The 21,748-nt window shown below is 37.5% G+C and overlaps 1 protein-coding gene across 2 annotated transcripts in view; it reads left to right on the top strand.

Annotated features, from left to right (window-relative positions):
• The window catches only part of DMXL1 (Dmx like 1), a 129,574-nt gene that overhangs the window by 65,712 nt on the left and 42,114 nt on the right, over positions 1–21,748 (top strand). For both annotated transcript variants that reach the window (XM_029941556.1, XM_029941555.1), the window contains exons 24-29: positions 759–1,852; positions 2,307–2,498; positions 5,369–5,445; positions 8,629–8,756; positions 9,261–9,509; positions 16,625–16,803. In XM_029941556.1, coding sequence (XP_029797416.1) covers positions 759–1,852; positions 2,307–2,498; positions 5,369–5,445; positions 8,629–8,756; positions 9,261–9,509; positions 16,625–16,803 — 1,919 coding nt within the window. The remainder of the gene's footprint in view (positions 1–758; positions 1,853–2,306; positions 2,499–5,368; positions 5,446–8,628; positions 8,757–9,260; positions 9,510–16,624; positions 16,804–21,748) is intronic.

The raw sequence follows: 21,748 nt of genomic DNA, 5'->3' as shown, positions 1-21,748 counted from the left end.
GATTGGATAGGATTGGATGCGAAGGGAATAAGAGTCCAGGATAACTCCTGGATTGTTAGCTGGACGTAAATGATATGGCAGGGCCAGGAGCAGGTTTGGGGGAGTGTTGTTTAAGTAGAGAAGACCTCCTTGACAAGGGCACCTTTGAGTAGAGACATAATTGAAATGAGTGATTTATCCATATGGCTATCTGGGTAAAGAGGGGATTAGGATAAGGGCACACTAAGGAAAGAGACTTTGAGGCAAGAGTATGTGCATGTAGATGGAAACGTAAGGTAGGCCTTTCCATATAGCAGTCTAGGTGTACAGGGTAAAGTTGGGCCTGAAACAGATGTGCAAATTATCAATGTCTAGATGGTATTTGAAGCCACGGGACTATATGAGTTCACTCAGGGAGTGTAAATAGAGAAGAAGCACTGAACTCTAGGACACACTTAACATTCTCAAGTAGAGAAGATAAGGAAGATTTAACGTAACAGCCTGGGGGTGGATGTTGAGGAAAGTAGCATAAGAACTATAGTGTGTAAGTGGATGTTTAAATAATCTTACGTGATTAGCCAGAGGGGCGGAAATCAGTATAACCTCTGTTCTCTTTTTACATTAAACACTTTCACGACAAATTGTTCAATGCTATGTGTCAGTGTGATCTCTTAGTAAAATTATGTCAAAAGACCAGGTGGGTAAAGGTGCCAGAGAGAAAGAGGACTGTAGTACAACTCTTGAGTTTTTCTTAGCTGATTAAATTCATTTACTTTCAGATCAAGTCATGATGTCCGACTGTAATCCTGCAGTTTTTAATTTCTACAATTATCTAAGAACACACCCTCTTTTGATGAGACGTCATTGTGGATCCTCTGATGTATTGTCCACACACATGAGTTTAACGGGAAAAAGGGGACTGGCAGGAACAATCAATTTAAGTGAAAGAAGATTATTTTTTACTACTGCGAGTGCTCATTTAAAAGCTGGCTGTCCTATGTTAGCTTTGGAAGTATTATCAAAGCTGCCAAGAGTCCTCAAGAAAACAAAACCTTTTTGTAGAACATCGAGTTTCCTGGATACTAGTAAGGACTGTTCTCCTTCTTCTCCATTGAAGTTGGATGCCAGGGAAGATAAGTCTTCTGCTGTTGATTGGTCACAGTCCATGATGAACGGTTTTGGATCTTCTTCAGAGGGCTCCTCAGAGAAGCAGTCAAACTCCACGCTTTCTTTTGACTGGAGCCAACCAAGCTTGGTATTTCAGGATGACTCTTTAGAATTAAAATGGGACAGTGATAACGATGAAGAAAATGATGACCTCCCTATTTCAATGAAAGAACTAAAACCTTTACAGAGAAAACCAGTGAAAAAACTAGATGAAACAAGTTCTAATTATACAGACATTTTCAGCACAGTAGATGAAAATGATATTTTGCGTCCATCAGAAGATATCATTGCAGTTCAGTTAAAATTTAGAGCATGTTTAAAGATTCTCACAGTAGAACTTCGTACTTTATCTACTGGCTATGAAATAGATGGTGGAAAATTGCGTTACCAACTCTACCACTGGCTTGAAAGAGAGGTAGTAGCTCTTCAGAGGACTTGTGACTACTGCTCAGATGGCGAAGAGTTACAGTCTGCCGTGGACAAAAATGGAGATGGATTTGGATTAAATGAAGATTCTGAAGATTTGCTTCAGCAAACAAAAGTGAAACAACTGAGAGAAAACTTTCAGGAAAAAAGACAGTGGCTTTTGAAATATCAGTCACTCTTGAGGATGTTTCTGAGTTACTGCATACTTCATGGGTCCCACGGTGGGGGTCTTGCATCTGTGAGAATGGAATTGATTTTGCTTTTACAAGAATCTCAGCAGGTATGTAAGTTACACGATGGCCAGTTGAAATAGCTCACACATGAGAAGTGGTTTTTGATACTGCTCTTTTGTTGTTTAAATACTACAGTTGTTGATTTTCTTCACTATGGTTGCTTTAAGGAATACGCTTTTGTGTTAGGAATTTGTAGAGTAGTCTCTGTGTAATGGTTTCAGGATCACTCGGCATCAGGCCCTGCGATCTGTTGCATTCATACTCTGCATTCTTCGTGAGTTTCTGGTGCGGTGAGGAGTTTCTCCTTAGGATGAGAGGATGTTGTCCCCCCATTTTCCCCTGTAATTGGTGGAATGTTGACCTCCTCGGGCCTTAACTCTATAATCTACTATGCTTTTAATTTGAAGTGTTTCGAAGTCTTTCCAAGAGACTTCTGAATTAGTTAAGTAATGGATTATCACTTTAAACAGTCAATTAACCTTTTTTCCCTTTGTTTTCAAGGAAACGTCAGAACCCATATTTCCTAGCCCTCTGTCAGAGCAGACCTCGGTACCCCTCCTCTTTGCTTGCACAGCCAGTGCCAAAACAGTAGTTGCCAATCCCTTGTTGCACCTTAGTAACCTCACACATGATATTCTGCATGCCATCATAAACTTTGATTCACCGCCCCATCCCGACATCCAGAGCAATAAGGTGAGGATGCTTGGTTCATTCCTTTATCTTGCATTATGATAAAGCCAAAAGCTAAGTGTTGGAAAACACTTACTAGAAGCAATTTTAAACATCAGACTATACTTAGGGATTGTTACATTGCTAAGTTTATATTTTTTGATCAAAGAGAACTTGTGGTTGTAGGCAGGGCTGACCTCAGTTGTATTCTCATACCCATCAGGGTACTTCAATTTTAAGTTTAGTTACTTAGTCTTACTTAGCCACTTTATTAAGATAAGAGTAATGTAGATACATGAGTAATTCTTCTAGCATTACAATTAGCAAAACAGCTGATGGAGATTTAGAAATAGAAATGCAGTATTGTGGTGTAAAATTAAAGGTTTCCTTTATTAATATTAAAACATTACATATTTTAAGGATAATGTGATTCCATACTTACTGAATCAGTGTGTGAGAGTGAGTCCCGAGATTTTTAAGAATTTCCCAGGTGATTTGGTTGCATAATTAGATATATAATTATCTAGTCAAGCAGATCATCTGTTCATCATCACCACCCTACTTGATGTACAGTTAATATCACATTTCATATTTCATCCTTATTCTCCAAACATACTGAAATCTCTTAGAATATGACCAAGTGACTCCTTTTCTCTTTTTTTCTTCATAGTCTGTTGTCTGGTTCTCGCCCACCTCTTAGGCTACAATATCACACGAGTTCTACATTCTCCTTTCCTATAGGAGAGGCCACTATAGCTTTACCCTCTTTGATAACTTTAACCCGTGTAATTTAATTTTGCCTTTTTTCCTGTGCTGCTCTAGTATAAATGCCCACATAGTATATTATATGGTTGAGGGGGTGATTTCGTTAAGAATTTGCTCATTTTCGCTAAACTGTATCCCGTATTTAATTTTAATAATAAGCATACACTTGGTATAACAGTTAGCTTTTGGTGGTTAAGAACCACCCTGAAATAATAGTAACTTCAAATGGCCATCATTTATTTTGCTCATGATTCATTGGGTTGGCTGTTCAGTTCTTCTGATTTGGGCCTGCTGGACTAATGTCTGGATATTTTCATTTGTCTTCTGTCAGCTGGTACGTTGGCTGGATTATAGATTAGGATGGCATTATTTGCATTTTTGGTGGTTGGCACACTATTTCAAGGCTGACAGGAGAATCTGGATCATATGTGTCTCATCCACTAACAAGCAAGCCTAGTGTATTGATCTAGGGTCTTTAGAAAAACAGAACAAACTGGATGTGTGTACGTACGTGTACAGAGCAGTTGGCTTACATAACTGTGGAGGCTGAGGTCCCAAGATTGGCGGTCATCAAGGTGGAGACCCAGGGCCTATTGAGTAGTTGCAGCCTGGGTCACCTGAGAACTGGGAAAGCCAATAGCGTAAGTGTGAGAGCCAGTAGGCATGAGACCCAAGAGGAGCAAGTGTTTCTCTTATAGTTCAGAGGCAGAAAAACACCATTGTTCTAGCTCAAAACACACATACAGAAATTCTCTTATTTTTAGCTTTACTCTGTTTAGGTTTTAGCTGATTGTGTGAGGCCTGCCCACATTAGGGAGGGCAGTTTCTTTACTCAGTCTACTACCACTTCTACCAGTGTCAGTTTCATCCCATATCCCCCTTAAAGATATAACCCAGAATGTCTCCCTAAATGTATGGGCACCCCATGGTCCAGTTAAATTGATCCATAAGATTAACTGTGCCACCTAGATTATTTTACATAGGGGTTGCAGGAGTTTAAAGAGCAGCAAGAGTAGAATTTGCAAGGCCTTTTGAGGATTAGGTTCAGAATTCACACAATGTTTTGCCTTCTTGGTCAAAGCAAGACACAAGACTAGCCCAGATTCAGTAAGTGGAGAAATAGACTCCACTTTTCGATTGGAAAAACTCAAAAATATTCTGATCATTTTTGTAATTTTCCATATGTGGTTTTTGTTGTCTTCTTGGATATGATAATATCCTTGGTTTATTGGATCAATACATCTTATTGATAACTGAGGGGGAAAGAGCAATCTGGTTTTAATCTACGACTCCCCCATTTTTTATCTGCATACAAGACTGTCATACTTCATAATTAGATCAAGAACCTAGTCTCTTTTTTAAATTTAAATCCTAGTTGGTTGATGTATAGTGTAATAATGGTTTCACGAGTAGAATTTAGCGATTCTTCACTTACATAGAACATCCAGTGCTCATCACAAATGCCCTCCTTAATCATCACCCATCTAGCCCCTCCGTCACTCACCTCCCTTCCAGCAACCCTCCGTGTGAAGAGCTTAGTCTTTTAATAGTCGAATCTAGTTTGCTTTCTGGCCTGGGTTATGCTTTACTTCTTTTACTGCTTGTCATGCCAGCTTTAGAGCCTTCCCTTCCTCTGTACAAATGTTTGCCCACCCTTTGCTGTCTCTCATACCTTCTCCTTTCCCTAAAGGATTTCACTTTCTTTAGATTACTTGTTTTCTCTAATAGCTAGAATATGTGGCAGCATATTCTTCAGTGACCTATCCATAGATAAACTTATTTACCACACTGAGCTTCTGCATATTTTGGTTGAAGAAGGTTTAGTCTTGAAGGGTTTTCTTTTCATACATGGCTCATGCACTACTGAATAGCTAACATCTCTTCCCATTTGTTCTTGAAATAGAAATTAGGTAGCCGGTGTATGTTTTATGGTATCTGCCCACAGCCTTAGAGTTTTTAATTTGTCCGTAGTGAGATCTGTATAGGCAGAAGAGTGTTCAGGAAAAAAAGGAAATAGTTTATAAGGACAAATACTTTTTTCTACTTTTTTATAATGTTTATTATAGTAAGTCTTGAAACAAGTTTGATTTTTTAAAAAGTTAAAGTAATTTTGTGGGTTTTTTTTTCAGGTATATGTAATGCATACTTTAGCTGCCTCACTTTCTGCTTGTATTTATCAGTGCCTTTGTGGTAGTCATAACTACAGGTAAGTATCATTCTGTGAGATTGAGGAATGCTTACAGTAACTGATGATGTTTCAGAATTTGTATGCTCTTGGTTTAGAAAAACTATTTATGACAGTGTTTTAAGTAGTACAGAAGGTATTAGAAGTGATGAGTTCTTTTTTTCTCAGCTTTGAAATTTTAGTGTATGCCTTTTTGGCAAGTGAATGTCAGGTGGACTTTTGTCAGTATAACTCATTTAGGTGACTTAGCTAACTTAGCCAGGCGTTGTGTATGCACTGAGATCAGTTCTCCTTTCTTAAGGTCATTCTAGTTAAAGACATACATGTGAGCTGATAAGTGATATATATAACATGACATTGTACTTGAGGGATAGTTATGTTGTAATTATATACAACAATATTGTATATAATTATATACTATAATGTATAATGTGTGATATACAATTATATCAAATTATTATATATTATATATATTAAATTATATATAATTGTATATCACACATTATATAGTTATATAAATAATTATATATAAATTATATATATATAGTTAAAGGCTCAGGGAGCACAAAGGAGGGAGTAAGTGACTTGGAATTAAGGGAAATTTCACAAAAAAGTGATGTTGGGGTGCCTGGGTGGCTTAGTCAGTTAAGCAACCAACTCTTGATTTCAGCTCAGATCTTGATCTCACAGTTCACGGGATCAAGCCCCATTTCAGGCTCTGTGCTAACACCATAGAGCCTGATTGGAATTCCCTCACTCTCGCTCTCTCTCTGCCTCGCCCCCACTCACACACACTTTCTCAGCTCTCCAAAATAAACTTTAAAAAAGAGTGATGTTTATGATTTTTCTTGTTATAGCCTAAGCTTCACTATAATTTGGCTAGACTTTTAAAACATACTGTTTGACACTTTGGTATGTTTCCTTGGTGCTTTGAAATTCTCCTTCTTTTTTCTTTTTAATTTTTATTTAAATTCCAGTTAGTTAACAACAGTGTGATATCAGTTTCGCATGTACAGTATAGTGATTCAGCACTTCTGTGTATCATCCGGTGCTCGCTCTGACAGTGCACTCCTTAATCCCTGTCACCTATTAACCCATCCCCCTGCCCACCCTCTGGTGACCGTCACTTTGTTCTCTGTAGTGAAGAGTGTGTTTCTTGGCTTGCCTCTTCTTTTTCTCCTACGATACTTCGTTTTGTGTCTTTACTTCTTTAAATATTTTGTCTCTTCTGTTTCTTATTATATAGGTAGTGGAACATAGACGTTTCTTTTATTTTTCTTTTAGCTTTCATCTCGTTTTTTTCCCCTGTATTTATTTTTGCTTCATTTCAGGAGAAATCCTAGCTTCATTTTCCAGATACTAACTTATTCTTTACTAATGTCCTCTCCTTTAGCCCATCTGAGTTTGTGTTTTAGAAATTCCCTTTTTCATTTTTAAGAGCACGTTGTTGATTTTAATAGCCATTTGTCTTTATTTCTTAATTGTTTGAACCTCTCTGAGCACTTCCTGTAATGTTCCAGTATATCTGCTTCCTCAGGTGCCATCATAACTTTGTTATTTCTTACATGAGGTTAGTCTTCCTTGGTGTTGATTATTTATTGTCTTAAGTGTTTGAATTCTCTCATGAGAGTCTTAACTTACTGCTCTGCTTATATATCCCCAAGATAGCTTCCATTGGATTTCTTTGGCCTTCATCCTCCAAGAGTTCATTTTCTTGGCTTTGAGTGTAGCTTTACTGCATCAATATATGTTTAATTTTTTTAATGTTTATTTTTGAGAGAGAAAGAGAGAGCCCAAGCAGGAGAGGGGCTGAGCGAGAGAGAGGGAACCACAGAATCTGAGGCAGGCTCCTGGCTCTGAGCTGTCAGCACAGAGATTGATGTGGGGCTTGAACCCTGAACCCTAAAAACATGACCTGTGCTGAAGTCGGACACTTAACCAACTGAGCCACCCAGGCACCACTGTTTTCATCTATATATATTGACCTTTTTCATCATTTCCATAGGCTTATTGTGAGGGATTTTTCTTGTTGGCAGTCTGCTTTCTTAAAACTGGAAAGTAAAGCAAGGGAGGCTATTCACATATACGTCAAAATGTTATGACTAACTTGCCAGTCAGAACAGGTCTAAACCAATGACATTCCTTGTTTAAATGTTACATTCATTTACTTAATATATAATATAGGAATTTCTGACAGGATTTAACAAAAATATTTAGAACATTTTCTGTCAGATTTATTTCATGTTTTATGTTAACCTTCAAATTACTTTGTTCATTCATCGTGTTTACTTAATTTTTTAAAAAATATTTTAATGTTTACTTATTTTTGAGAGAGTGTAAGCGATGGCGGCGGGGGCGGGGGTGTGCGGCAGAGGGAGAAGGAGACACAGAATCTAAAGCAGGCTCTAGGCTCTGAACTGTCAGCACAGAGCCCTATGCAGGGCTCGAACCCCTGAACTGTGAGATCATGACTTGAGCCAAAGTCAAATGCTTAACTCACTGAGCCACCCAGGCGCCTCTCTGTTTATTTAGTTTTAAGCTTAAAGTGCCATTTACTTGGAGAAGCTTACCCTGACTTCCGAATTGTGTGACATGCTCCTCCGCTTTGCTTTTTATAGCCCTGTATGCAGTGATTTTGTCTTTGAAAGCAACATAATAAAATGATTTGTGTCTGATTCCTCCACCAGATTATAAATTTCATGGAGACAGAAACCAATAATTTTTAATTATATCCCTGGTACCTGGTGCATATACCTGATGTAACCTATCCTGATGTAGGGCTGACTAGCCATTAAATATCCCACTGAACCTGCACTGACTTTGTTTTCACCAGATAACCTTGTTTTGAACTTTGGTAGAATAGCTTGTAGTTTGTGGTTAATAGTAATTTAGTTTTCTCATTTCTATGTATTATTGTCTTTCACTAAATACTTAAAATTTATCACATGTGTTTTAATTTAGAAAATTTGCACATTTATACTCAAAGGATACTTGGTTTTAATATAGCACCAGACTATAGAGAACAGTACTTAAATCAGTAATGGCTGTGTAACTAACAAAAATTTATGTTTAAGATAACCCTGGAAGTTAGATGTAAAGAATGGAAATATTACATATAAAATTCATTTTATATCATTGTATGTTATTTTTATTTATTATATTGTTATTGTAGATTATCCTTACTTAAGTATTTTCTTCCCTTAGTTCATTTCAAACAAATCAGTTTACTGGAATGATGTATCAGACAGTATTGCTTCCCCACCGACATTCTTTGAAAACAGGAAGCTTAGACGAAGCAATAACTCCTAATACAGCACCAGCACAGTGGCCAGGTACAAATAACTTATGTATATATAGCTGTGTACAAATATATATGTGAGTATTTCTCAGCCTTATTGAATTTAATTAGATGAGGAGAAAGTATGTTTGGCATAGTTTCACTCTATGATAATCACTGGTAAATTTTGTTAGAATTGATACCACTTTAGTATTTCCCATTCATTATAAATTATGTAGGTACCTAACATTGGTATTTCCTTAACCATTTTACTAAAATAACTCAAATGTTCTATTATATCTCTTTTTATACTTCCTTGTTGTAATAGGAAAGCATTTGTGATGGCAATTACATTTCACCTGTCAGACTTAAATTACAGATCTTCATTTCTCTAAATTGAACAGATATCTCAGTGTTTGTACATTCACTGTAATAACCTCCATTAGTCTGTGAATCTACAGAAGAAAAATGTTTAATCCTGATGTAAGAGAGTTTTTTATAGTTGATTTTTCTGTTTTAATTTATTGTCAGTGGTAGCTGTGTTTGTTGTTTGTCCTAGGAATAACTTCCCTAATTCGACTCTTGAACTCTTCTGGTGAGGAGGCCCAGTCAGGGCTGACGGTTTTGCTCTGTGAGATTCTCACAGCAGTGTACCTCAGTCTCTTCATCCACGGCCTGGCGACACATTCTAGTAATGAACTCTTTCGGATTGTGGCCCATCCTCTAAATGAAAAAATGTGGTCTGCTGTGTTTGGTGGAGGCGCACATGTTCCCAGCAAAGAACAGACACACTCAAAACCTTTACCCGGTTAGTGTTTCATATGTTAAATTTATTTATTTATTTGTTTGTTTATTTATTTATGACCGAAACCTTATTCATCTGAGTGATAACTTTGTCAAGTGTAATTATGTTTTAATTTATTCACAGAAAGTTGTTATTACAGACCATTTTCTTAAAGCATGAACAAATAGTTCTGTGGTGAACACATAACATGAGGACTCTGGTGCAGTTTTCAGACTTTAAGATACTCGTGCACCAGTGACTAGAACTGTCTACTGTCATTTTCTTAAATCTTTTACTATTGAAATGATCATGTGTTTTGAAATACGCTGTAACTGTGGTCTTTGTTCTATCCCAAATACAGATTCTCTCTTCTCTCTTTGGCAGGAAGGCACTTGGCTGTGCCTAGCCCCCACCAGGTAGTGGTGCTCTCCATGGAGTGTGTGGGCTTTACCAAAGCTCTCTCAGCCATCAGTTCTCATAGCCCTCCCAGTCTTGCAGGCAAGATATTAGCTTTAGAAATAGGCTTTTACAGTTCAGCTTGCTTTGTGTTGTTTTGAAGGGGTTGCTGTACCTTGGGCCCATTTTATTTTGTTTTGCACTTAACAGTAGAAAATTGAGAAATTTCCTTTATTTAATCAGCCATATTTTTGATTTAAAACAATGATTAGCCTTTTAGAATCTATAATCTCTGCTTTTTATTCTGCTTTTAAATTACTTATTTTGATGTTATCTATTCCTTAGACTGTAACATATTTTTAAATGTGTAGTAATAAATGTCAGTGCTAATCATGGTAAATCAGACTATGGCTTGAAATGACTGGAAAACATTTCAGTTGAGGCTGCTTTATGTTTTGCATACTATGATTCTGGCGGCCATTAGGGGTTTTGGATTTCTAAGTGTTCATAATACCTGGAAAAGTAAATATTTTAAACAACGGTATCCCTATTTTTAAACTTTCTAATAGTAAAATTATGTATATTGCATCTTGACCTGAAAAGAATCTTCATAATGTTTTCTAACTTTTTGTTAAGTTTTCTTTTTGTAACTTATTAGCCTATATGTGATAATCTTATTTTTTGAATTTTTTAAAGTATTTTAATTTTTATAACCTCTTTTCTAATTTTTAAAGAGTCATTTCTTATGCTTTATTTTTTATATGGGCAAACAAGAAAAAGACTTAACTTCTCTTGAAACTTACCTGGGAATAAATATACTTAACTTCAAATATTTGAATTCAGTTAAAGAAAAACTTTCAAAGTCTAAGAGGGTATAAGATTTATAGCCCTACTTAGATAAGCATTAAGCAAAATGGTTATCTTTAGAACTTTAAAGTGGTTAATTTAGAACTAATCTAATGTGTTCCAAGAGAAAATCATTTAAAACGTTGATCTTGTTAATGTGAAATGTTAAAAAGGGATAAATCCTAGCTATGGAATGTCCAAATACCTGTAAAAAATTAAAAATATTCTTACCAGTCACTGTGTCTCAATTCCAACCATTTCTGCTCAGCACAGATGTGTAAAGTTCCTTACCTAGAGACTAATAAGTTCATTGTTTAACCAGTTTTAGCTGTTTGTATACACAAATACCATTACTTGAATTATTTTTGAGGTATCATTATAAACCATATTCCACCAGTCACTGAATAACGAACCCTAAATAATCAAGGTGACCAAAAATTACCTGCATCTGTACATTTGTAATCCCTTGGATTGGGACATGGTAGCCAAATAACATAGAATTCTTAAAACATGTAGTTCACTTAGTCGTTGGGCTGGATATAGCCTTATCCAGGCTACATGATGCCCATCTGTCTTGGAGAACCTAGAAACTATTCTGAATCAATCATAGATGTAGCAGAGTCTAGAAGAGGAATTTAGAAGTCACCGTTTGTTTTCCTTGTTCTGGTCTACATTCTCATTTTAATTTTCTTTGCACTAATGGTGTTGTGAACTAAATTATATTTCTCTCTACATGTCTTTTATATACTTAATGACTAATTCTTTTAGTGACAAAACTTTTAAATATGAGTAAGTTTTGTAATATAAGAATATGATAGATGATTTCTATTAGACTTTAGCTTAGCATATTAGAATTCTTAACAAAAATGTTAAGTAATAAATCAGTAATTTATCTTTTAATCAAATTTAACTTTGTGAATTCCACATTATACGTTAATAAAAGATTCATTTGTTATATTAAAACTAGTGTAGGTATATGTTCATGGAGCTAGGAATTTTTTGTTATGGTTAGTTTTTAAAGTAGACAATCAGGTAAGCAATAGCAAGTTTTGAAAAACGATATTTTTATGCTAACAGTTAGAAATCCATACTTTTGCTTTTTATTGCATATTATAAAGGAAAATACTATTTTTTGAATAATTTTTATTGTATTTTGTAGTAATATTTGCAATTGTGAGGACTATAAATTTTTGGCTTGATATAATTATAGTGATGATGTTTTATGTTTCCAGATGGAGGAATGAAATATAAAATGAGTATTTTATTTGTAAGCATGTTTTTTTGGCATTTGATTATTTATGTTAAATACAGATCAGAAAATCCAGATGTTTTGCTCTTTCCCCCTCAAACTTGTACAAAAATAGCTTTGTATTCAGTATTTAGTGATTGATTACACCTGTCATCGCTATCCTTCCTTTAGCAAAATATACAAAATAGCAACATTTCTTGACCAGAAAAGGTAAGACTTGAGCAATATTAAAATAGAAAACAATCAGCTATTTAAAATATAGGTGAATATGCCAAACCCTTTTGATTGACTGCTGAAAAGTAGTACCGGAGGACAGTTATCTCCAGATTTCTTATTATTTCACCTTCGCAACAAAACATGCTTAACCAAGTCCTCAGTATATGTGTACTTATTTATTTAAAATACATGTACTCTTCTGGATCCAGATATTAAACATTGACAAACTTTGTGTTCTTCTTCCCCTTACCACTTCCCTCCCCTTTCTGCTCTCCTCACCTCTCCTTTCTTTTCCTTTCCCAGTGCATCTCCTTTTCCTAGGCTTCCTTCTCACTCATCTCCTCCACTCCCTTTCTACTCCTTTCTTCTTTTCTTTCTCTTCTTTCTGTTTCCCTTCTCTTTCTTTTTCCCCAATTCTTGCCCTGTGATTTGAAGACACTTCACTACCTTCTACTAAGACAGTCATCGTTTCATTTTTTTTAATGTTTGTTTATTTTTAAGAGAGAGACAGAGTGTGAGCAGAGGAGGGGCAGAAAGAGAGGTAGACACAGAATCCAAAGCAAGCTCCAGGCTCTGAGCTGTCAGCACAGACCCCAGTGCCTGTCTCGAATTCAACCAGCCTCTAGATCATGACCTGAGCCAAAGTCTAATGCTTAACCAACAGACCCACTTAGGTGCCCCATTCATTGCTTTATTTTTATAGGTATTTACAAAGCAGGTACAAAGTAATGATTTCAGGAAGATCTTGAGAGTCAGTCTTTCTAAAATGTGGAAAATATCACCTATCGGCCTTTTTTTAGCATTAATTTTTCTCTTGGAGGATTAAGAAGTACCTTAAATTTACTACTCCTTTAATCTCCTGGCTTGGTCTTTTCCTTTGAAGAATCTTTGAAGTTTACTTGTAGAATCATGTTTTACATATCATTTTCAGAATATTTCATTTGTATTGGCATATATTTGTACTTCTCAAACTTATTGCCTAAAGTGGATGCTAAAGGATAGTGAATACATACCTCTTAGGGGGTCTCTTACATTGAAGTATCTTGCCAAAAGCAAGAAATAAATTTGAAATCTATTTTATCTTGAATGTAACATGACTTTTACCTTCTACATATCTTTATTTCCAGCAAAATACTTTAAGTCATCATTTAAGTTACTTACCTTCATCCTCCATCCCTTACATTTTGGAGCTAAATTTGAAAGTTGAGGACCTTCAAGCCTCCTGAAGCTTCATTGCACTCTTTGGCACACTCATGAATGGTCTCATGGATAAGGGTGCTTTAGATTAAGGAGCAAAGAATGAGGTCATTCTGCTGGTTACTTTGAGGTCAGGTTTTAAAAGAAATAACACTTAAGTCTAGGTTTAGACCAAGCTAAGTCTAGGAATATTAATTTTGTGTCTGATAAACTGAAAAAAAGTTAACTTATTACCCTTCTTCTGTTTTGATTTTAATCAAAGCAATATATGTGCATGGTAACAAATCTAGTAGTCCAGAAGAGTTCATGATAAAAAGCAACATGTCTGTCTTCTCTGTACCTCCTACGCCCATAATTTAGATGTAACCTCTTAGCCATTTCTCCAATTCTGTTGTGAGTTATTCTGGGAGTCATTTCCATAGTTCCAAGAAAATCACTGCAGAGCGAGGATAGGGGTTCTTACGAAGGAAGGAAAGTATATTTGCTTGCTCAGTCCACTATCTTAACTTCAAAGGTACTTTTTTTTCTTTCAAGATTTTATTAAATTCAAATTAGTAAACATACAGTGTCATATTAGTTTCAGGTGTAGAATTTAGTGATTCATCACTTGAATATAATACCCAGTGCTCATCACCCATTTAGCCCATCTCCCCACCAGCCTCCCCTCCAGCAACAGTCAGTTGTTCCCTATAGTTACTAGTCTCTTACGGTTTGCTTCCCTGTTTTTATCTTACATTATTTTTCCTTCCCTTCCCCTGTGTTCATCTTTTCGTTTCTTAAATTCCACATATGAGTGAAATCATATGGTATTTATCTTCCTTCTGACTGTGGTAAGCCTTTACTTAGCATAATACACTCTAGCTCCATCCACGAAATTGCAAATGGCACGATTTATTTCTTTTTGATGGCAGGGAAACATTACATTGTGTGTGTTTATATGTGTGTGAGTCTGTGTGTGAACACACCACATGTCCTTTGTCCGCTCATCAGTTGATGAACATTTGGTCCCTTTCCATACTTCGGCTATTGTGAATAGTGCTGCTTTAAACATTGGGGTTCATGTGCTCCTTTGAATCACTATTGTATTTTTGAAAAGTATTGTCTATGAATCCAAAGGGCTAAGAAATTTATTTTTAAAATTTATGTTAGTGCATGATTCTTTTTTCCTATGGGTAGTTTTTCCTTACCCACTTTCTAGCCTCTTTGTATTCCTTATAATTCATAAACTTCATGTCCAAGTTCCTTTTCAATTCTCCCTAATACTGGTTTTTTTTTTCCTTCCTGTTACTGATAAAATAGCCATTTACTCTCTCAGTGGTAGAAGAATAGAGTCAGTTTTTATCCAAGGAGTGGCAGAGGTTCTTGATATTTATTAGCATTTTCAGATGTAAGCAGCAGAGCGCTCAGCCACTGTGGGTAGTCTCTCTTGGTGCTTCACGACTACTCTAACCCCCGTGATAAAGCATAAAATTGCCTTAGGTCTTGCTGTAATTGAAGGAAGAGGAAGGAGCATCTACAGTAATGGCAGGTTAAAGGTTATTTCTTGTTTGCTAGGAGACCTCCCCCAAGTCCTTTTATTTCTAGCCTTTCAAATAATATAACATTCAGTACTGTGAATCTGTTTGCCATTTTTTTTTTCTGTCCTTGTTCATTGAAAGTATTTTAAGAAGTTGTTTTATACTTTTGGCATTGAGTCTGTAACTTTAAACATTTCCCCTGCCCCCGTGTGGTGGCTTTCTCAGATTCATGTCAGTATCTGGGTTCCCTGGTGGTACTTATAAATTTTTTTCTTTTTAAAAATCTTCTTAGGTTTTGCCTTTAAAACTCTATTTTTTTAAATCACATAGCTGTCTTGGCAAAAATGTATTCATTTAGGATTATTTGTAAGTTTTATTTTTTCTAGAAAACCTTTATGCTTCTGTGTTTATCTGCCGTTTGATCTAAAAACAAAACAAAAAGCCAAATAGTAATGTTAAAGTCAAAGGACAAATTTATGTTAAACCACAGTATTAATTTTTTGAAAGGTAAAGAACATCTTTATATTCTAAATTTTTTACTTGATCAGAATTTGGTAGAACCACTGTTTAAGTTTTAGAGTGTATATAAATGTATGCAGCAGATGCATTAGAAGCATGATCATTTAGTATCAATTGCTTATAAAAACAAGAAAATTTACACATTTTCATCTGATGGTTCCTTTTAAAATCATTTGAAAAGTTATATAATAATCATAGCACTTTTTAGCAGTCTTTTGGAATTTTATTTATTTTAGTTTCCTTTTTTTCTGATATGACTAAATTACTTTGTTGAACTCAGCTTGGCTGTAGCTTGACATAATGCATGAGCATGCTGTTTATGCAAGCTGAGTAGCTTCCAACGATAAAACAAAATTGTATTACAGAACAAATATTTGCATTCCTTTGGGAGGTAAGTAAATTCTCACTGAAACCACTGAAGGAGAATATTGGTATGCTTTATTGTGGAGTTGTTTGCCTGTTGATTAGACTTGTCTGGGAGACTGTTGGTTCTCTACTGGTGATTTGCATCTCGTGACGTGGTATTTGTCAAAGATTTGTCTAACTTGTTTTTCTTTACTAAGGCCCTTAGTACCCTAAAGTAAAATACTAAAGAATACTAACTTAAATTTTAGAAGTTAAAACAACGATTGCATTTTCTCCCTCTTATTCATTATTCCACTGACCAGAAAATTCAGTATGCAAGCCATTTCCAGAAGTCTGAGTCGATTTAATTAAGTTGTTACGTATTTGAATTTTTTTATATTTTCAGTGAAAACATATAGTTTTGTATGGAGGCAAAAGGCCAAGGGATTACTAGAGAACCTCCTAAGTGAGCTGTTGCTTTTAATTAGCGTTGACATCCCATGATATTCTTTGTCTTCCATAGTATTCTTAAACACAAAGTAGAAGGATGTCGATGATTTTCTTTCATGATCTTAGCTCAACTGGGGACTCATTTTTAAGCAGATATCATATTCTATTGCCCACTTTGGCGATATAAAAGTTAACATTCGGAGAATGAGGGATAAATTGAGATAAAAGCAAAGATCGCTGTTTATGGTGATTTTTGTTTCACTTCTACCTATTACTTTACTATCATGATAATTCACTTTTGTATGTGTGCTTATTTGTAACCTTAAATCTTATAAAAAGATAGGTGAAGTTAGTACAGTGGAAATAATGCTTACCTGAATAACACTTTATTTTGTCTTTATTAGTTTCTTCACTTGTGGAAGAAGGAGAGAAACAGAACAAACGTTTTAGGCCATCCAAAATGTCTTGCAGAGAATCTGCCCCACCGACCTCTTCCTCACCACCAGTCACCCAGGGGTTACTGACAGTCACAGAGAAGTTCATCCCACCGGAGCTCAGTATCTGGGACTACTTCATAGCCAAGGTAGTAAAAGTGCCACCCGGAACAGTATTTATGCAGTGAAATGGAAATGAAAATGTTTAAAATAAGTGTAATTGGTGCATCTTTCATGTATTTTCCCACTCTCATTTAGAAAATTTTTATTTTATCAGGATACATAACAAAAATAAAAAATCGTCAAAAACATTTAGCTATTTCCAACCAGTTTTTAAAGCAATTCTTTGATAAGTTATGATTTCTTCATTTTAAACAAGAAAAATCCTAGATGAAAAGATAAGTTCGTCAACGCCTTAAAGCTAGTGTACTTGACTGTAATGAAGGGATCAAGACCGCTAGAAGCATAGAGCCAGTCCTGCCTCCATTCCTTGTCTGTACTACAGACAGTCCTGCGTTGTCCTCACACGCACACATTACAGTCACTGGGTCCCTCAGCAGCACAAGTACCTCAACAGCATGGCCTAAAGCTTCCACAACGTAGTAACTGTGAGTAACTGCGTAAAGAACAGACTTCCCTGCTGGCTCTTTAGTCCACAGTTCTCTATGTAAATAACAGATGTACCTTGTGTTCAGTGACCAATCACAACAGTTCTTTCTTTTTTTCTTTTTTTTTTTCAATATTTTATTGTCAAGTTGTTTTCCATACAACACCCAGTGCTCTTCCCCATAAGTGCCCTCCACCATCACCACCACCTCTTTACCCCCCTCCCCCTTCCCCTTCAACTCTCAGTTCATTTTCAGCATTCAGTAGTCTCTCAAGTTTTGCATCCCTCTCTCTCCCCAACTCTCTGTCCCTCCTCCGCTCCCCCTGGTTCTCCATTAGGTCTCTCCTGTTTTCCTGCTAGACCTATGAGTGCAAACATATGGTTTCTGTCTTTCTCTGCCTGGCTTACTTCGCTCAGCATGACACCCTCAAGGTCCATCCACTTTCCTACGAAGGGCCATATGTCATTCCCTCTCATTGCCATGTAGTACACCATCGTGAATATATACCACATCTTCCTGATCCACTCATCAAGTCTACAGCCATATCACCCTGAACGCGCCCGATCTCATCTGATCTCGGAAGCTAAGCAGGGTCGGGCCTGGTTAGTACTTGGATGGGAAGACAACAGTTCTTTCAAAGTCTGTTGATGATTGACCATTTAGTACCTGCAATTCAGTTCATACGCATACAGAAGAGTGTGTTGCTGTCTTGGCTCCCATGATGAACTCAAGTGACATTTTGTAAAATTGGATAATCAGAAGAGGGAACTGTTTTACACAGATGAAAGTGCAAGAAAACAATGAAAAGTGGTAGCACTGTAAATGAAATACAAATCAAATATAAATGAAGTTGTAGAAAAAATAGCCAACTGTGGGACCATTGACACTGTACTTATTTGAGAGACTCTAGATGTGCAACCAGAAGACTTAGTGAAGGCTAACTTGTCAACACGAATGAGGAAAACTTGACAGAAAGATGACCATATTCTAGAGATAGTGAAATTGGAAAAATAAATAAATCAAAAACCAGAAACAAACCCTTCACAATAAAAGAACTCTTCGTAATATTTCACAGCATTGAAGATGTGAAGAAAAAATGTAGGAGGCTGATACAAACGTAGAAACGAATATGATGATTTGCCAAGGATTAGGAAAGATGTTTGCTTTGTATCCTAAATTTTAGAGATAGAAGGCAAGGACTATTCAGAGTAATCTTGCTAGTTTTTTTACAAAGACCTAAAACGCTTAATTCTCAATATTTCTGATGTTTTAATTACAGTGTTCTAAATACTATTTTTTCATTTCCCTGTATGTTTATTGCCAACCATAAGAGTTTTTAATGTTTTGAAAAATATTTTTCATAGTGACACAATATCTTTAAGTTTTCCTCTGTTTATTAAGATTACCTGGGGCACCTGGGTGGCTCAGTCACTTAGGCGTCCGACTTCGGCTCAGGTTATGATCTCGCGGTTCGTGGGTTCGAGCCCCGCGTCAGGCTCTGTGCTGACAGCTAGCTCAGAGCCTGGAGCCTGCTTCAGATTCTGTGTCTCCCTCTCTCTCTCTGCCCCGCCCCAGCTTGCGCTCTGTGTCTGTCTCTCAAAAATGAATAAATGTCAAAAAAAAAAAATTGAAAGATTGTCTCACAGTGGCTTCAGCTTGCATGGTCATTGTCACATTCTTGTGCTTCCATGCAAAGCAGAAACAGCTTGTATGTGTCTTCTCCTTTTTTTATGATCAGCCCGATCCCTCACATTCTCAGCTTCTAGACATTCTTCACATTTTCTTATATTAATTGACACCAGTCCCTCATGCATGTTAAACATTAGCTTTTATTTTTCTTGTATCGTACAATGTGTGGGGCAAAGAATACCCATTCGTATCTCCTCATTTCTCATCGCCTTTTACAGAGTCATTCATTTATTCAGCAAATGTACATTGGGCGTGTTATTGATATGGAAATGTCTGTGTGTCATCTTCATTTCTGAAGCACAGTTTTCATTGATTAAAGATTCCCCATCAGCGTGGCCTTCTCTGCCTTCCTCTGTTCCTGGATCTCGTTAAGTTTCTGGCTGCTCTGCGCTTGCCCCAGGTCACACCACAGCCTCAGGCTAGTGGAGCCCTTAGCCTTTCCGAGCTGTTTGGTGATGAGGTCTCTGTCGTCTCGGACAGGGCCATCGGGTGGGATTGTTATTAGTCAGCCCCCCTGGCCGTGCTGCAGAGTTCTCGGTCCTCCCCGGACGCCCTGCTGGCTCCCGCAGACCCCAGTCACACACAGTGGCAGGGAGGGGGTTGCAGGGGTCGGGCCAAAGTGCCACGTCCTTCTCTGGGTGTTGTATGCAGTGATCAGTTTCCAGTGTCTTTAAAAGGACCTTTTTCACAACTTTGTTCAGTTTTCTGTTGTTTTCTGGTGAGAGGACCTAGGAAGCTGCTCACTCAGCTCTCAGAAGTTCTGCCACCCCTGCTGTTCCTTCACCAGGCTGCCCTAGACCAAGGACTGTGACTGCAGACTCCCCACACCTCCTCCTCTGTCCCACCCTTACCGCCCTCATCTTACAAGTCGTTTGAAGTGTAGAGTCACAAAACTCTCACCATCCTATCATGAAGCTATACCTACATTTGTTCCCATCTTATTTCTTCTTCCTGTCGGAGACTCCAGTTCTCTTCTGAATCCCCGTCTTGCTTTCCTTCTCTACTCTTCACTGTGTCTTCAGTTCTCTTGTCTCTACAGGCTGCTTCCCATCAAAACAGAAATATGCTCTCCTGTCTCCCATTCCATGTCCGGCTTTGATCCCCAGACATTTACCCGCTATTACCCCGTTTCTTGGCTTCATGTTACCATTCATCTCTTCAAAACTTTATACACATTTTTTCCCTGTTTGTTACCTTAGGTCCCTTTCATAGTTTGATTGTGCGACTTCTGACACAGCTACTCCTCTGCAGCTGCTGTTGTGAGACTCAGGGGGCATCCACGTTGTCACATATAACTGAAACCTCTTTATCAGCATCCGATGTGAGCTCTTCACAATATTCAACACATGCAACCATTTCCTCCTTTGAAACACTTTTTGTCTTACTCTCTATGCCAATCTCTTCTGTATTTTTCCCTAGCCTTGCTATTTATCCTTCCATAGTCTCCTTTCTTCATTCTTCCTTTTCTACCTGACCTATGTATAATCTCAATCTTCTTTAGGATTTGGGTTTTTGATACTGATTTTGTCCAACACGTCCCTCTCACAACCAAAGTTCTCTCATATTAGTAAATAGCATCTTCATCCTAATAGTTGCTCAAGCCAGAAACCCAGAAGCAGTCTTTTTTTCTCTGTTCCTTGTTCCCCATATCTGTCGGCACGTCTGTCAGTACATTTCCCCAGATAGACCATCAGTATGTTATTTCTCTCCATCTTCCTCACTGACACCTGTAACCGTGCCGTCGAAACCTGACCTCTGTGCTCTGGAGCCTAAATGTACCACGAAGACAGAGCACTGGTTTTATCGCTTCATCAGGTGAAGGAGGCTGAAACAGGCCAATGCCTTCAAAGCTGCAGACCTGTCTGGGGTAAAAGGGCAAGGGGGCCTTTAGGAAAATACAGGATCTGGGCAGTTTAGAGAGCAGTTGGCATATATGCCAGCGGGTTGGTCATGTCCGTCAACTAGCGCAGGAGTCGGCCGTCCGACTCTCGTTCCTGAGTATGCACTGAGGTCAGCGAGATGTGCACACCAATACCACGTTCATGGAACAGAAGCCTCTACAGAGCAACACATGAAGGGAAGACGGACACTTTACGAATGAGGAAGAAACAAAATATGTTCCGTTTAAAGGCACGCCTTGCTGAAGCACTAGTGTGTCCATCTTAATTTACATCCGCGTTTACATTTCTGTAGCGGTTTCATCCAGACTGTCAACATTTGCCTTACTTAGTTACTACTGTCTCCATTTCTACTCTTGCCTTTTGAGTTTTCTCTCATAAGAGAGGGGGCATAGTAATAGTCTTAGGATGTAAATCTCAACACCTGTCCTTTACTTAAAACTCACTAGTGACATTCTGTTGCCCTTTTGACTGTGACCTGCAGACACCCTCCACCTGTCACCTGCCATTCTCTTGAGTGTTCGTCCCAACACTCACCCTCCTGCATTAGTGGCCTTCAGTCAAACTGCTTTCTTTCCACAGCAAACTCTTTACCACAGTAAAGCCTCTCTACCTACTGTGTCCGCTGCTCAAAACGCTTTTCTTCCCTCCTGAGGCGTGGCGTGCTTCTTGTCCTTGCAGTCTGACCTGCCACTTTTCGAAGAGGCCTTTCATGATCAGCTCATCTGTTCCTGTTGCTCTTCTCCATCCCAGCGTCCTTTTCTTGTATGTAGATATAGCACAACTACGTACAGTTTGTACTTCCTTTTCTATTTTTTGGCAGTTTTTTTCCCCTAAAGCATAAGCTCTTTGAGTGCAGTGATGGTATATATGTCTTAAAAATTCTTACAGCAAGTATA

Source organism: Suricata suricatta, chromosome 6 (assembly GCF_006229205.1).
Source record: "Suricata suricatta isolate VVHF042 chromosome 6, meerkat_22Aug2017_6uvM2_HiC, whole genome shotgun sequence".
Taxonomy (NCBI): Eukaryota; Metazoa; Chordata; class Mammalia; order Carnivora; family Herpestidae; genus Suricata; species Suricata suricatta.
The sequence above is the reverse complement of the archived record's forward strand: the minus strand, read 5'-3'. Positions and strand labels throughout refer to the sequence as shown.